General features: G+C 40.8%; 1 protein-coding gene across 1 annotated transcript in view; it reads right to left on the reverse strand.

Annotated features, from left to right (window-relative positions):
* ME1 (malic enzyme 1) overlaps positions 1-16,725 on the reverse strand; it is a 194,522-nt gene that overhangs the window by 36,303 nt on the left and 141,494 nt on the right. The window contains exon 7 of the mRNA XM_075747600.1: positions 3,575-3,684. Coding sequence (XP_075603715.1) covers positions 3,575-3,684 — 110 coding nt within the window. The remainder of the gene's footprint in view (positions 1-3,574; positions 3,685-16,725) is intronic.

Below are 16,725 nucleotides of genomic sequence, written 5' to 3' on the forward strand. Positions count from 1 at the left end.
AGAGAGCTTTTGGAGATGGAGAGAGGAGTGAGAAGATGTAAGAAACCCTGCAGACACCAAGGTCAGTGCAGAAAGAGGGGCAGGAGGTGCTCCAGGCGCCGGAGCAAGATTCCCCTGCAGCCCGTGGTGAAGACCATGGTGAAGCAGGCTGTCCCCCTGCAGCCCATGGAGGGAGGATGAGGGGGTGTAGAGATTCCACCTGCAGCCCGTGGAGGACCCCATGCCAGAGCAGGTAGAGACACCTGAAGGAGGCTGTGGCCCGTGGGAAGCCCACGCTGGAGCAAGCTCCTGGCAGGACCTGTGGATCCGTGGAGAGAGGAGCCCACGCCAGAGCAGGTTTGCTGGCAGGACTTGTGACCCCATGGGGGACCCACGCTGGAGCAGTTTGTTCCTGAAGGTCTGCACCCCGTGGAGGAGACCACGCTGGAGCAGTTCGTGAAGGACTGTCTCCCGTGAGAGGGACCCCATGCTGGAGCAGGGGAAGGATGAGAGGAGTCCTCCCCCTGAGGATGAAGAAGCGGCAGAAACACCGTGTGATGAACTGACCGTAACCCCCATTCCCCGTCCCCCTGTGCCGCTGAGGGGGGCGGAGGTTGAAGCCGGGAGTGAAGTTGAGCCTGGGAAGATGGGAGGGGTGGGGGGAGGTGGTTTAAGATTTGGTTTTATTTCTCATTCCTCTACTCTGTTTTGCTTAGTAATAAATTAGATGAATTTCCTCTCTAAGTTCGGTCTGTTTTGTTCGTGACGATAATTAGTGAGTGATCTCTCCCTGTCCTTATCTCGACCCACAAGCTTTTCGTTGTACTTTTTCTCCCCTGTCTAGAGAACGAGGGGAGTGATAGAGCGGCTCTGGTGGGCACCTGGCCCCCAGCCAGGGTCAACCCACCACACAAAGTAAAGGATATGACTGTGCTGTAGCAGGGATGGAGACAAAACTGTTTCCAGAAATTCTTAAATGTATCTATAGGTCACCCTTAATGGCCAATCTTTAGTGGTTTTATAAGATCAATGTTTTGGCAGACACTTTTTTCTAAATGTTCTGCAATGGCATCAGTTAGGGGCATGCTGACACCCTGCAAACAGCTGCAAGCTACCAGAAAGCAACTGCATTTGTCCAAGTTACTACTTGCAAATGGGTATACAGCTTCCCATATTTTCTTTATCTTTTACAGTGTCTGGCAGGATTCAGGGTTGTATATTAGGTTTTTTACATTTGAGGTACTTAAAGGTCCTCATTGCATCACCAAGATATACAGGAATCCTTTGTCTGGATATCCTACGGCAGTAAAAAAAGCCTCAAGCCCTTCCATGAAACATATTAAACATTTATTTTGATCATTAAAGTAGCTTTGGCTTCACCAATATCTGGACTAGGAGAAACTATGCTTAAAATATCCCGTAAGCACTATTTTCAGAAGATGATGGCAAAGCAGATGCAATGTTGTTTGTTTGCTTTTATTGGCCTGATGCTACTTGTCAGCTTTTACTGCTCTAGGGGTAGGAAATACAACTTGCATTCAGAGAAGGCCACTCTTTCGAGTAGCCTGGAAAAAAATCATGCCATTCAACAACCGAAAATCTCTAAGGATTGCTAAAGAAGTTAGCACCATCTATCCTCATTAAAGTCGTCAGGTGAAAGATCCTTAGGGTTTATAAAGCTGGAAGAGAAAGAGGGGGAAAAGATCACTGGATCTATATTATGGCTGTTGTTATTCCACTGTCACGTATAGGGGAAGATGACATCTTACAAAAAAAGATACTGATATTTATGCATTTATGGGGATATGATAAAAAACGACAGAGATCAGAGCAGACTAAATGCATCCGCTTTCATCTCTTGGAAGATACACAAGCATTAAGGATGGAGATCACGCAAAAGTCCCAGACATCATTTATGAAAATATCAGAAGACCCACAAACACAAATTAGACTGCAGAAACTGAATAAGGAAGACGGACAGCTGCTACAGCAGCTCAGCCAAAAGCCAAACAGATACCTTCCAACAGTTTTGAAAGTGAAGACACCTCCTTCCAAGGTGCATGAGAGAGAACACAGTGGTTTTAAAATGCTTCCCTTCCATTTCTTTGAAACTACATTCTAGTTGAGTCTCTCTCTGATTTGGGGTGAGGACCTTCGTCCTGCAAGGAAAGAGAATTCCCTGTGGGAGCTGGGTCTCTAAACAACTAGGGAAACTTCCCGATGCTGTTTGGTCTGCTGTATTGGACTGCCGTAGCCATGGCTACACTGAAACCCTGCAGGGTAAGAAGCACCATGCTTCTTACAAATGGAAATGACATTTTATAATTAATTTCCCATCTGGGAGTTTGTCCTCCATAATCTGTTTAAGATGCAGGAGTAAAACTCAGCCAGGCTTGTAACAGAAACATAGTTCATGTGGTTAGCCAAATCCCTAACATCAGAAAGACAAGGGCTATTTGAATCCACCACCATGCATTGAGTCCCTGAAATAAGACCTAGGTCCCAGAATGACTCAAACATGACTTCTGGAAAACTCAAGCTCCTAATGCTTGGCTTAAAGTGTCACTGCAAACTGTTAGAAATGAAGACAGTTAAACTCCCATTTTTGATCCTGTCACTGCTGAGGACCTCCATCTACCCAAGGAAACATGAGGCAGCTGGGTGCTCAGAGCCCTCCTTGGGTACCTCTCTCCAGCAGTTCATCTGACTTCAGTCTCCTCGCAAGGATGGAAGCCAGTGCACTTACTGCCCTAGAGAAAGTTATTTTCCAGTGCTCTTTTCCTGACCCAAGCAGCAGCATCCACCACTTCAGCTCTGCTTGTCTTCTCAGGAGGAAAGGGAGAAGATGCCTGTCTAGATTGAGCACTGGGGGAATCCCCCTTGCTGACTTTTCCCATCTTAGATCTTTTCCTTTTCTAAGCTGCTACAAATGATTCAGATGGGAAAGCAGAGTCAGGGGGATAATTTCCCTCTAAAGTTGAATACAGCCCTCAGACTGCAAGGAAAATTAGAAGGATATTTAAATGAGTTGTCAGTTTAAGAACCGAAATACGGTTTGACATTCATCAAGCAATCTCTGTCACATGGAGGAACAGTGGAGCAGTTGTCACTGCAGTGACAAAAAAAATGAGGGAAGTACAGTCCAGGCTTGAGCTTTGACATTTGCCCAAAGATCTGAAGTTATTATTTTCCATGGGAAAGCCATTCACACTAAACTATTAAAAAAAACCCTGAAGAGTGAACATCTAAATAAAGCATGAGGCACAAATGAGAGGGGAAAGGTTAAGAGCAAAGACAGCTCACCAGAAACCCAAGGCAAAATGTGACCTGTATTGAACATCTTCAAATATCACAAGAAAGCTGATACATTTTTTTCCCTCTGGTACACCAGTTAAGACTCATTTTTCTGGCTTGTGAGCATCACGAGAGAGAAAAGAGAGAAAAGAGAGAAAAAAGAGAGAGGAGAGGAGAGGAGAGGAGAGGAGAGGAGAGGAGAGGAGAGGAGAGGAGAGGAGAGGAGAGGAGAGGAGAGGAGAGGAGAGGAGAGGAGAGGAGAGGAGAGGAGAGGAGAGGAGAGGAGAGGAGAGTCTGTTACCTTGAATGTCATCATTGAAAGTGCAATACTTATTACGGTACTTATGCAGGAGGCGGAATGCATTAGCATTAGCAAAATCCTCAAATTGAATGAGGCAGTTCATGCCATACCTAGAAAGACAAAAAATTGTGCATGACATTAAAAATAATACATAATTGTATATTAAAAAGCTATTAACATTTACAATCAGATTTTGAATAGAAGTATAATATGACTTATACATCTACTAATATTTCTGTAATATTCTATATCTTTACATTCATATAAATTATCTAGAAGGCATAATTAGACTACTAATATGCTTTACTCAGTTCTAAGTTAAGAACAGAACATCAGGGGAAAAGGCCTTCATCTCTCTGCAGACATCTCAACAGAAGTCTTTGCTAAGCGGTGTGCAAAAAAAATGGGCCCCATAAGGAAGGCAACACAACAAAACAACAAAAAAGGTAACGTTCAGAACAAAGATTTTATTTTATTGTCATTACGCAGGTCAGCAGCAGGACATCACTCACAACACAATGCTCGACCATTCTTACTATAGAAGAGGTATTGATCAGAGACACGGTTAATCTAGACAAATGATAAACATGTGAGAACACTTTAAGGAAGGAAAGTGACAGTTGCAAATTTGAATCGAGTTACACTTGTGTAACACACACTAAAACTTTGACTATCTGCAGAAAGGAGGTTATCTACATTTCTTACATCTACTGTTTCACTGGAACGTCAAAACTGATTTTCTGACACGGATACCAGATGTTTCTTAAACAGTAGGCTAAGAATCAGTATTATCATCCATTTCAATGTTTTCTCATCCTTGTAGCTAATCATAGAATCACAGAATCCTAGAATGGTTTGCGTTGGAAGGGACTTCAAAGAACATCTAGTTCCAACTCCCCTGCCATGGGCAGGGACACCTTCCACTAGACCAGGTTGCCCAAAGCCCCATCCAACCTGGCCTTGAACACTTCCAGGGATGGAGCATCCACAACCTCTCTGGGCAACCTGTTCCAGTGCCTCACCACTCTAACAGTAAAGAATTTCTTTCTAACATCTAATCTAAATTGGCCCTCCTTCAGCTTAAACCCATTACCCCTTGTCCTATCATGAAACAATACAAATTATTATTTCCTGTAGTACTTTGAAATCTCTATATACTATATTTTAAAAATATAGTATGCAGTTGCATCAGATGAACAATTTCTGTCATTTAGCTGATATGACTCTCTAAGTCAGTTCAACAGCATGGGTAAGTAACTCTTGACGAGCCCTGTGGTAACAGTCTCAAAGTTAATGCCAATCACTACATTTCTTGGAAACAAAATTTACTGTGTTACCTGGCTGCCTTGGGCCCATTGCGTACCAAGGCTGCACTACCAACAGGGAGCAAACAACAGCATTTTTCTAGTATAGGCAGTTGCCTATGTTGACTTCAACAGACATCCCAAATACACCTAAAAATTATCACTGAGAGGAACACAGGAGGTTTGTTTTTTTTTTTTAATAAGGAAACTCCACACTGTGGGCATTAGACTCATATGCCAATACCTAACAAGTAAAAAATTGCCCCGGTGTGCCAGTGAGGTTACTCCTAAAATGAAAGTTAATAATAAGTTAAATTAATTTATTATTACTACTATGCATCCTCCAGTCCTTAGATGCATTTCATAATAGTACTGTCTCTGGATTCCTTGCTTAACATTCCCATATGGCATTTTCAAACACTTTCTTAAAACAAAAACCCAAAAAACACCAAAGACATTTCTAGACAAAAAACTATGTGAAGACTGAATTCAAACTCACAGCACACTGGCAACAGGAAAAAAAAAAAAAAAACACCCTCCACAAAAAAACCAAACCATAACTTGAATGTTGCCAATCTCATATGGGAAAAAAAAAGTAAAACACAAAAAGCTTAAAATATAGGCTTAGTACTAAAACTGTCTGCACAAGTTTGAATCTGGAAACATCATATTATCCCACCCTGGAATAATATTACAAGAAAAGTTATTTTTAAAAAAAGTATTTTAAACTTAAATAAACCTAATGGCAATTTGCACAGGCTAAGGAACCATTGGATTAAAACTTTAAAAAAAAATTGCATTAAGGTGTTTCTATGAAATTATTACCACTAGGGTCTAACAGGGCAAGATCTCAACAGCACACGTCCTGTTTGAGCTAAAGGAGGCTTTCCCTTATCTGCTAACAGCACAAATCCAAGACAGTCAAGCAGTTCCTGCTTCACCCAGACAAGCAATATATTTGTATACTGAGCAGTTCAGTATAAATAATCTACTCTAATGTTAATCGAGTTTTTCTTTAAACCATACATGTGTTTGGCAATCATGTTATGCAAAGCCATCAATATTAAAAAAAGGACAAAAATTCCTGTGACTAACTTAATTTCCATGGAAATCACGTATTTACAGTCGTATTACAATTAGCCAAAACTACAGGGATTCCACTGGCAGGAATGGTAATCCCTGCTGAAAATAAATACATCTTCAGATTTTATGGAAAAACCTGGACTTCTTCAGCAGCATAATGACAGGCAACTGTTTAAAAGAGTATTTGGTGAGTCAGTAATTCAGAACAGTAAATCACAACTAAGTTCTAATAAGAAACTGGAGCTACTTTTCAATAATTAACTTAAATTTCTAACCTGATTCAGTATCTGACATGAATTTCTGTGATTTCATAAGGGTCCACGAGCTGACAGTTGGATAATAATATGAAACTAATGAGATTAACACTCTGGAATCCTGGAGCTTGGTTAGAAGTGTTTCTTGGATGTCATTAAGCCAATGTCTGTTTCTTTATTTTACCATATATAACATTCCATTTCCTCATCTGCATTTGATTTTTCTCCATTTTCTTACCCATTGCCTTTGTAGACACAGATCAAAACTCGCTGTGATTTATATTAAATCAACGTCCCTGTAGAAAACACTCATCCTATACTGGGCACACTATCCATACTAATTCTCTGAGCAAGCTATCATGGCTGTTTAATTAAAATGGAAAAAATGCAGGCAGTCTAATTCTGGGCCTCTGAGATTTTGGTATTGTAACAGAAAAATTTCTAAGCAGCATTCTTATTCATTGCAAATGTTACACATGACACCCAGGTAAAAACCTGATACTTCAGTGCTGCCCATGACCGGTAGTACTTCATAAGATTCATGAAGTTTGAGGTACATGTCCTCAAAAAAGTCTAATCAAATCCAGTCACTGGGTACTCATGACAGACAAGAAAATGACACTGTGTTTCTCTGCTTGGAGTATTCCCGTTCTCAAAACCACTAACAGGTGAGACATACAGATGAGGTAGTACAAAATAGTTAATCTTTGGCATCCTGGAAAATCCCCTTGCAATAATGAATTGGCTACAAAGGGACCACATGGTTCTGGAAGCAGTGACCATACTAAAACATCCATCAAATCTTCTATGACTTCCACATCTTACTATCGTAGTAACAGCAGAAAGTTGAGCCAAAACCTAAAATGATGTTCACAGCCAACAGCTCAGTTCCACTTTCCTTCCAGCATCACTCTGCAATAACCTTCCACTCCTATCGCTCTCTGATGGATGGTTTTAGGTCATGGTTTCTCCACTATAAAGGGAAACTGTTTGAATCAACCCTAATGAAAGCAGAATATGTCCTCTCTGTTTCCACCTCATACCCTATTGTCATCACAAATTTTCAGTTTGGAATTGCACCTCTTCGTAGATAGGTATGGTAGACAAATAAAGGCTGGATGAGAAGGGAACCGAGCACTTTATTGCTTGCCCATGTGCAGTCATCAAATCCTGTTGTGCCTTCCAAACCACTCAAATTCCAGCAACTGTGGGCCACTACAGTGCTGTAATTCATATTATCTTTCGAACCCTATGGAAAGAGAAAACAAAGCACATAGCTATCCTAAAACATGACAATCAACATCTATCATCAATACTCTATACAGCTATGGCACAGATTGACTTCATTGAGTTTCCTCAGATGACACGGAGTGACTGATCAGGTAAGTCCAGAAGCAAGTAACTGAGATTTGCTACAAATTAAATAATCAGATTTAAAAACACCATTGAATGGTTGTGTTTGACTATTACAGGGAGCATGTTAAAATGAAAAGGTCTGAAGTTGCATGCCAGAAGATTAGGAGGCAAAGTTACAAGGAAATGTCATGATAGAAAATGCTGTATGAGATATTTCTCCGTATTTTAAACGCAGCGGACTAGATATTGTTCTAGTGTGTCCTGGTTTCAGCTGAGAGGATTGATTTTCTTCATAGCAGCTAGTGTGGGGATATGTTTTGGATTTGTGCTGGAGACAGCATTGATAATATAGAGATGTTTTTGTTCTATGGACTTATTGTTGAGCAGTGTTTACACGGGGCCAAGGCCTTTTCTGGTTCTTGCACTGCCCTGCCAGCGGGATGGCTGGGGGTGGACAAGAAGTTGGGAGGAGACACAGACAGGGCAGGTGACCCAAACTGACCAAAGGGATATTCCACACTATATGATGTCATGCTCAGCTTATAAGGAGCTTGGGGGAAGGGGGGGGCGGCGGCGTTCGGAGCGATGGCGTTTGTCTTCCCAAGTAACCATTACGCATGACGGAGCCCTGCTTTCCTGGAGATGGCTGAACACCTGCCTGCCCATGGGAAGTGGTGAATGAATTCCTTGTTTTGCTTTGCTTGTGCGCGCGGCTTTTGCTTTACCTATTAAACTGTCTTTATCTCAACCCACGAGTTTTCTCACTTTAATTTTTCCAATTCTCTCCCCCATCCTGATGGGGGGGAGTGAACGAGCGGCTGCGTGGGGCTCAGCTGCTGGCTGGGGTAAAACCACGACATAGTGTGAAATAAGGGTGTTAACCTGTGTATTGCTTATCTAAGTAGGTAAACTTGATCATTATGTACCTTAGGAGAGTTTCACCTTCCTATTTGAAATTTTAAGGCATACACATTTAAAATGTACCATAAAATCTTTTTAATTTGAGTGTGTCACCAATAGAGTCACGGGAGCAAGCAGACATTGTATGTAGTTACAATGCTGCAAACATGTAACATGTTACAATGTACAACATACCATGCCTTATCGCTTGCCCAAAACAGAGATAACATTTCTCCAGCTATCACTACTCTTGACCCAGGGACACATAGGGGATAACTGGGGAAATGGAGAAACACATAACTAACATGCATACTCATACAAAAAGGTGGTACAAATAAACGGAAGAGACAACCTATCTAGTGGGCATCAACTGTCTTAACCAGAACACTTGAAGAAATGACAGATCTAGTCCTAAACTACCAAAATTAAGAAAATAGATGAAAATCTGGGAGACATTCCTCCTCAGTGTGCAACCATAACAAATGCCCTAGTGAATTCTTAACTATTTTCTTGCTCTGGAAAACAATTCTCTGATAGCAATAGCTTGGCTTGAGTAGCCTGGCTAGGCCTGCTGGATTCTTGCAGGCAAGTGTTTTGTAGCTGTGAATTCCTCTCTTCCGCCTGTTTGGGATCTGTCACTGTAGTAGCTGATTAAACATACATAAATCGTCCCTAGAAAGTGATAATCCAGATCACTGTTCCCTCTCATAAATCCTGTTTTGTCACCCACGCCTTTTTGTGTACTTGGATCTTAGTCTCCTGCTCCAAGACATACAGGCAGTCTGAATCAGGATCCAGCTGGACAGAAGTTCAAAGCCATCTTTTCTTTTTCTGTTGTGGACAGAAAATACGGACAAGAGTGGTGGTGAGCATACAACATCAGATTTGTCATCAAGTATGGGAGGCAAAAGCTGGACAATGGATTAAAAAGAACCATCCCACTGAATAATGTGTGGTTGCCAGAAAACACTGCTTCCAATACTTCTCCCAATTTACAACATATTTTGTGAGACAATCTTAGCTTATTTTTCCCCATTTATACATAAATTTATATTCAATTGTCTGTGACAGCAATGTTAATCTTTCAAATCATTCTGAGATTATATCTTTATGTAACAGGCTGAAGAAAAATGTCCACAGCTCTTTAACCATCCCAGATATACAGTACTAGCATTTTGGCAACCCAATGCTCTTAAGAACCTCAAACAGGGAAAACCCTCAAGAATCCAGTGAGAGCTATAAAAGTTTGGGCATCATTTTGAATTCAAACCATATGATCAGGAAAATCCATGCTTACTTCTACAGCTAAGAAATTTTTCTGGAAATATATTTGGATCATTTGTTCTTACTGCCAGCCATTGTTTTGGAAACCTTCCTAAAGGAACAAGTGGTTGCTTTTTAGGTTTTTAGAGCTTCCAAAATCCTATTTGACTATTTTCTTTGTTCATACAGGCCTGGAACTGAAAAAGCCTTAAAAACCATCAGAAGTGGTTGCTGACACCCATTCCTAAGAAGGATCAAAACCAAAATGATAGCAACATTGGCGTTCTCTCCCTTGCCTCGTGCGTCATGCAGCTGCTCCGCCAGCCAGAAACATTTATAGCACGCCAGGATGATATGGAAATGATCTTCCTCCCCATTCCAAGCGCTGTAAGCTTGTTCATTTCCATATATCCTACTGCTCAAAACAGATTTAAAGCGTAATGGCCACTGCTATAAACTCCTCTTTGTGCCACGGCTTTCATGAAAGGATGCCTTCCCACCTTCCCTTCTGATAGCTCTTATGACCTGGATGTCTTCTCTTCCTGCTCTCCCCCAAGCTATCTTCATTTCATAAACTGCTGCAATGAGGTCATACATCCATCCTAGCACCTCTTCCACTGCAATTTTAACCTGCTGGTTAAATTCAACCAAATTTGACTGAAGGGGATAGCATTTTCCACAATAATTGCTACTTATATGTTCTGTGGAAAAAGGGGGCCAGGATGAGAAACCCTCCACCAAGCACCACAGCTGCTCTGCGGCAGATTACTGCAGTCACCGCTCCCGCTGCCTGATGTGCTACAGCTGCACAGGACAGAAATCTGTCCAAGGTGTACTCAGCTCTAGCCAGTGCTACAATGTAAATACCTTCCCAGAAGTAGGTATCATTAAATTACAGATAACTTTCTCTCTGTGTCCTGAATTGGACCAGCAAGTCGGAGACAGGACATTCTTCACAGGAAGAGATTTTCTAAAGAACTTAAAAGAAACTGTCAGCATCTCTTCTCTCCACATGAATGACCCTATTTAAATTTCTTTTTTGTTCCCCTGCAGGCAGCCATTGTTTTTATTTTATCTACAGAAAGCATTTACTTTTTTAGGAGTATTTTTCATACCCATTTTCAGTTTCCAAACCACTCCTTTCCCTGATGAGCTCAGTACATATCTGAATTAGGCACGGGGGTTGGGGAGATGGCAGCATTTAGCACCCACCCTAGCATCAGCAGCAGACCCTTGCTTCATTCACATTCTCCTTAAGGAAATATAATTCTACAAAAACTTTCCATGTTACTATTCCCTGGCACGACCGCAGTGCTACAGTTTCTGCAGTGCAGCCCTGCTTTGTACCAGTGCATCTAACACTCCTCTGCGTGCGCCTTCCCTTTCCAGAACAGGTTTGATGTTCATCTCCATGGCCTTTCTATCCCAGGAGTAGTGAAGAGAATGGGCTGGAGATGGCTCATCATTTCCCCCCCTTTTTTTTTTTTCCCAGCCAACAGCACTGCTACATGTGTGGACATCACAGGTCTTGGGAATAGCAAGGCTTAGGAGCAGAGCGGTGCTGGGTTAGGAAGGTCTTGTGGTTTGTGGTCCTAGAAGCTGTTGAGAATCTCTGTCCACAGTCAGGCACTATTTACATAAAGGACTTCTCTTATGCAAAAAGGGAATTAAATCAAAAGCTTTTGTGCTATGCTAACATAAACAATTACTACAAGAAAAAGATGGTCTTTTTTTTTTTTAACTTAATTTTTCATCAGCTTGGTTGCATCACACTCTGTAGCAAGGAACTCTTGTTCTTTAAATTGAAGTCTTGGAAGTCCATCCTACTGAAACATTAAGTTGAAAACACTTCCAAACATACCCTGTCTAATTTTTTGTGCATTTTCAAAGTCCTGTTAAAGCATTAATATTGACGGTCACTAGAGAACATGAACTAGATTTCTTCTACTTCAATAGCTGATTGAATTAACCATCAGATGTCTCAGGGCTGTAAAATATAAAGACTGTGAAATAATTAAGGTTAAGTTAACATTGTTGTAAAGACTCATTTCTTCCTGTTGCAAAAATATTCCTATTTTAATTTGGATTTAGATATTTGTTCTAAAGTACTTGACACAACAATGTTGTGGAACTGGGCTTGATCATAACTTTAACTTTTCCAGTGGACATGTATAGAGTCTTGTAACAGAAATATGAAGGCTGGTATGAATGAAGCATGAATGGAAACGTAGGCACTACTGGAAGCAGCAGCAAAAAAAAGGTGAAAACAGTGGCACGCATGGATAACAGAGGACAAGAATGACTGCAGGAAAATTAAAAATGTCTCATTTACATCAAGACGAGTAGGCCTGAGCTCTGGTAAGGCCACAGCACAGGCAACTCTTGGACCAGGACTCTACACCTTGACAACAGCAGAAGAGCGCCAAAAGCAATTTGCTATCGCAGCACATCACATACGTCACTCCTTATCTTATGGGCACAGCAAGAAGTCATGTTACAGTTCGAAGAAATTCAACATGAGGACACATAGACAAACGGACAGTAGACTCGCCTAAAATTTATGGAAGCTGAAGTAAGCAAAACCTGGAGGCAAAATAACCATGCCTGCATAGCTGTTGGAACCTAAAGGCATAAAAGACCTGTGTAAAATCAAGTTTATCACCACTCACCACCAGAAGCCCAGAAAAAGCACTGAGGACTTGACAGCCAGGGCCCTTTTGCCTTCAGCATCGCACATGAGCAATCCTGTCCAGCCCATGTAAACACATACATTCTGATGAAAGCATCAGAAGTACACAGGTGTGAGTGACTGAGTAAAATCAACTTGTTTAGAGATCTTGTAACATAAACCCACCTCTCTCTTCCTTAAGATCTTGCATCGAGTGCTGTCAAATTAATTTCCTATGGTGGACTGCGTCAAGCTGCCTCCTTCTCCACTGTGAAACAGTCCCCTCAGGAGGAAGGTGGCTGGATGACACAGTACTGAGATACAGTATAATGCACATTATACAAATAAATTATACTTCTGAAATTTCACAAAGTCAGAGATGAGCCAAACTCTTACACTCAGTTCTTGACATACACAAACATCAGCCCCAGCAGACTAGATCACTGTCATGAAAAAACAAACTTCCACAAACAAAGAGATATGTGGGCTTGGCTAATGTTCAGGTTAAATCTGAAGAGGAAGAAAACTATATTGTACATTTTGGTGGTTTTCCTTCTTAAAAAAAACATTCCACGTGGATTTGAAATAAACAGCAAATTGAATTACTGTGACGTTTTCTCATGAATTTGTATTGGTTCACTTGTTACCTGATCCTGACCCCACCTAAGTCTAAAGTAAAACTCTGGGAGCCTGAAAATGTAATTTTACCGCTCCCAGCTATTCTACTGCTTTTTCCAGTGTTACCGCTTAGCTGCCTTAACTGTGACTTAGACCAAAGAACAATCTCAAATTACCTTCAGTTTTATATTCACTTAAAAGAGATGAGTGCAGATTTGAGACAGATGATCTGAGATTTTTTTTTTTTTTTCTTTTCAGCCTCTTCAGTTCTTCTTTAGAGACTTGGCACTGTGACACTTTTGGCTGAGGGAGGAAAGGGTACTAAACAGATGGATTGGTCAAGTATCTGAGCAGGCTAAATCCGAAAAACAGAGAATCAAGAAAGAAATCCATCTCAGCTGGAAATAATGAATAGCTTTATTCCTCATGAATCTTTACCTGTAGCTAAAAGTGTGTGTCACGTCTTGCCCTCCCAAAATACAGAGTGGTCCTCCGTAAGCCCTTCAAGCTTATTATTTTAATTAAATGGTTTTACGCTAATCCTCAAAAGAACTGTTGTTATCAAAAAAAGAGCATATAAAATACATTACACTGTATGATAAGTCACCCTACACAGCTTAAATAATTTGAATCTGGTTTCAGATGAGTGTTTCCTGGTCGCTTCAGGACTGCAATCTTTAAACTTGTGTTAAAAAGTCAATGATTATTACCGTCTGGTTTAGATTGTCAGGAATTTTACTTTGCCAAGAAAAGCATCAGAAATCCACAGTTCTGAGGTTTCCTCTGTGTTAGCATGCACCTGCACACTTTACAAATAAGATTTTTAATGGTCTAAATTTTGACAAAAGTTATCAAAAAGAAGTACAGCAGCACTTGAACGGTGGTCAACAATAGCACAGGGCTGTCACAGGGAAGTCCTCCATAGATCTTCTAGGGTGAAAGATACAATGCTATGGATATATCAGTAGTCATAACTACTGTGATTGGTGGAACCATCTATTCCAAGAAGCCTCGATTCCTAAATCGGGACATGAAATGTTTCTCTGGGAAAGTTCTCAGATTTCTGTACTGAGAGCTGCACTTGGAAAAGGTAAAGGTTTCCATTTGGCTGCACAAATTAGATTTGCATTGACTGTGTGTACTTTAAGGTGGCATTTTGCTTATACAAGCTGCATCTTATTTTCTTGAGAATGAACCTTCATATATTCACTGCCCAGACACTAATTTTCCCCACTTTCCAAAAAAGAAGGCGCGTTTGCATTACAGCAACAAGAATAAAGAGAGATCCCTCGCTGATAATTCTACATCTGAAAGGTTCATAATCATTTTTCAATTGTATTTATTTAACTGTGTCTAATAGCATTTAAAAATACTACTTCAATAAAGGCCAATTTTTTAAGGTACTTATTTAAACATATGAGAATTCCAGCTTGGGTAAACAGGATTATTCCTTTGCTTTAACTTAAGTGCACGCTTTGATGCCTTACTGAATCAGGCCTGAGTGATTTATAGCAAATGCAATGCCTTTTTGGAAAAGATATTGCATCTTCTGCCAGATCCTGAAGCTTGCTAAGTGGCTTTAGGAAGTTAAACCATGATGCCTGCATTTGCTTACGTATTTGATTATATTTGTATGAGTTTATAGATATTTTCCCTAAAATAAAAGATGCAGTTGGACAGCCAAATTAGTACAAGGCAGCACATCTGCTCTTTTCCCCTGCTACTTAAGGTATAATGAACAGATGGAAATCTCGCTTCCACCACTGACAGCCTTCACCTTGACTGTTAAAAGGCAAAGAGGTAATGACCTTTCGGAAATGCCAAAGGCAGGTTGGTAACAGGAATACTTAAAGTATTTCTGACAGATTAAATGCACTCCATAATCTTTGCACTGTTTGATCATTTATGTAACACACCTCTCCCTCCCCAAATTCTTGATGGTGTTTTTAAGGCATTAAAATATCTAATGTACCTGCCACATCAATTGCTCTTGAGAAAAGAAGCATATTGGAGGCTAGACCAAAGAAATGGCAAATGCAGAATTTAAGGAAGAAGGAACTTGCTATTTTGAAAGCATTATTTAGACAGCATGCTGTTTGACTTGAGAACTGTGAATATTACAACTGAATATCACAGAATTACAGCATGGTTAAGGCTGGCAGGCACCTCTGGAGATCATCTCTTCCACCTCCCCGCCCAAGCAGGGTCAGCTAAAGCCAGCTGTGCAGGACCACATTCCAGACAGCTTTTGGATATCTTCAGGGACAGAGACTCCACATCCTTTCTGGGCAACCTGTGCCAGTGCTCAGTCACCCACACAGTAACAAGTTTTTTTTCTTAAGCCTAAATTTCTCTTACATTTAAGCACAAAGTTTGTGTCTATTTTCTCTTGTCCTGTCACTGGGCACCACTTCTAAAGCGCCTGGCTCTGTCCTCTTTACACCCTCACTTCCAACATTTGTGCACACTGATGGGATCCCTCTGAGCTGCTGCTTCTCTGGCTAAACAGCCCCAGCTCTGTCTCTCATCACAGGAGAGATGCTCCAGTCCATCATCTTGGTAGCCCTTCACTAGTTGCTCCCCAGTATATCTCTCCAGTACTGGGGAGGCCAGAACTGGATACAGCACTCCAGGTGAATACGGACGATAAAATCTAACCAACCATATAATGTTTAGAGCATTAATTATTTGACATAATACAAAGACCTACTTCTTCTCCAATTAGGCAGGACAAATTTTGCAGTGTGATAATATATATGTAAATAATGAGACTTAATGAAAATTAGTAGGATAGGATAGGATAGGATAGGATAGGATAGGATAGGATTTGGCTAGTTTTTCAGTGCCAAACCCACTTCCACTTACATTAGTGTCTTTAGAAGCAGGTCTAGGTGATCTATACTACAATTATGAAGAAAGTCCTTTATTGTACATAAAATCAGTAACTCCATTATGCCTAGACTTGATGCTGGTCTTTCCTCAACATCACTAATTGAAGTGGGGGGGGAAAGAGGTTTCTTCTATATACATATAAGCCAGAACAACTACATTTCTAAAGCATTTTTCAGCCTTCCCCCCTTCTGGATTACAACAACTTCACTAGTTCTCTATACGCCACTGTAACTGTGAGGGATCAAGTGCTTTTAAATCTCGCAGATGCCTCAAGTTGGAAGTACCTGACGCGTCACAGGGTTGGACCTGAAGAACAGACTTCCTCTTCCAGAATGGTTCCACAGCGAACACAGCGTGCTATACTGCCTTTGCACTGTAATCTCAGTTATGTCTGAAACCTCAAACTGGAAACTCCTGTACTTCACAATGAAGCCATTATTCCACTGTGTAGAAAAGATTCACCTCTATTACATTTATTCCAGGATCAACTTCAATGGAGAATTGCCAGGAATAGACAAAATCTTGGGACTTCAGGAAGGATATTTGAGAAGCCATTTGAGACTACATACTCTCATGGTACTTTAGGGTAAAGAAACTGGTTCTTTAAGTCTCACCTCTTATTCCCCCAAGACTGGGGGAAAGTAGGTTGCAAGAGAGTGTTTTTACAGGTTTTACAATTACTGATTTTAATTTCAAGTTTCTATAGTTAAAAACATGAAAACTTGCAGTCTAACTTGGACACATCAGAGATTTTTTTTCCAAAATAGCTCATAGCATTAACAATCACCACTTACCTATGCGAAAATTATTCCA

Source organism: Balearica regulorum, chromosome 3 (genome assembly GCF_011004875.1).
Source record: "Balearica regulorum gibbericeps isolate bBalReg1 chromosome 3, bBalReg1.pri, whole genome shotgun sequence".
NCBI lineage: Eukaryota > Metazoa > Chordata > Aves > Gruiformes > Gruidae > Balearica > Balearica regulorum.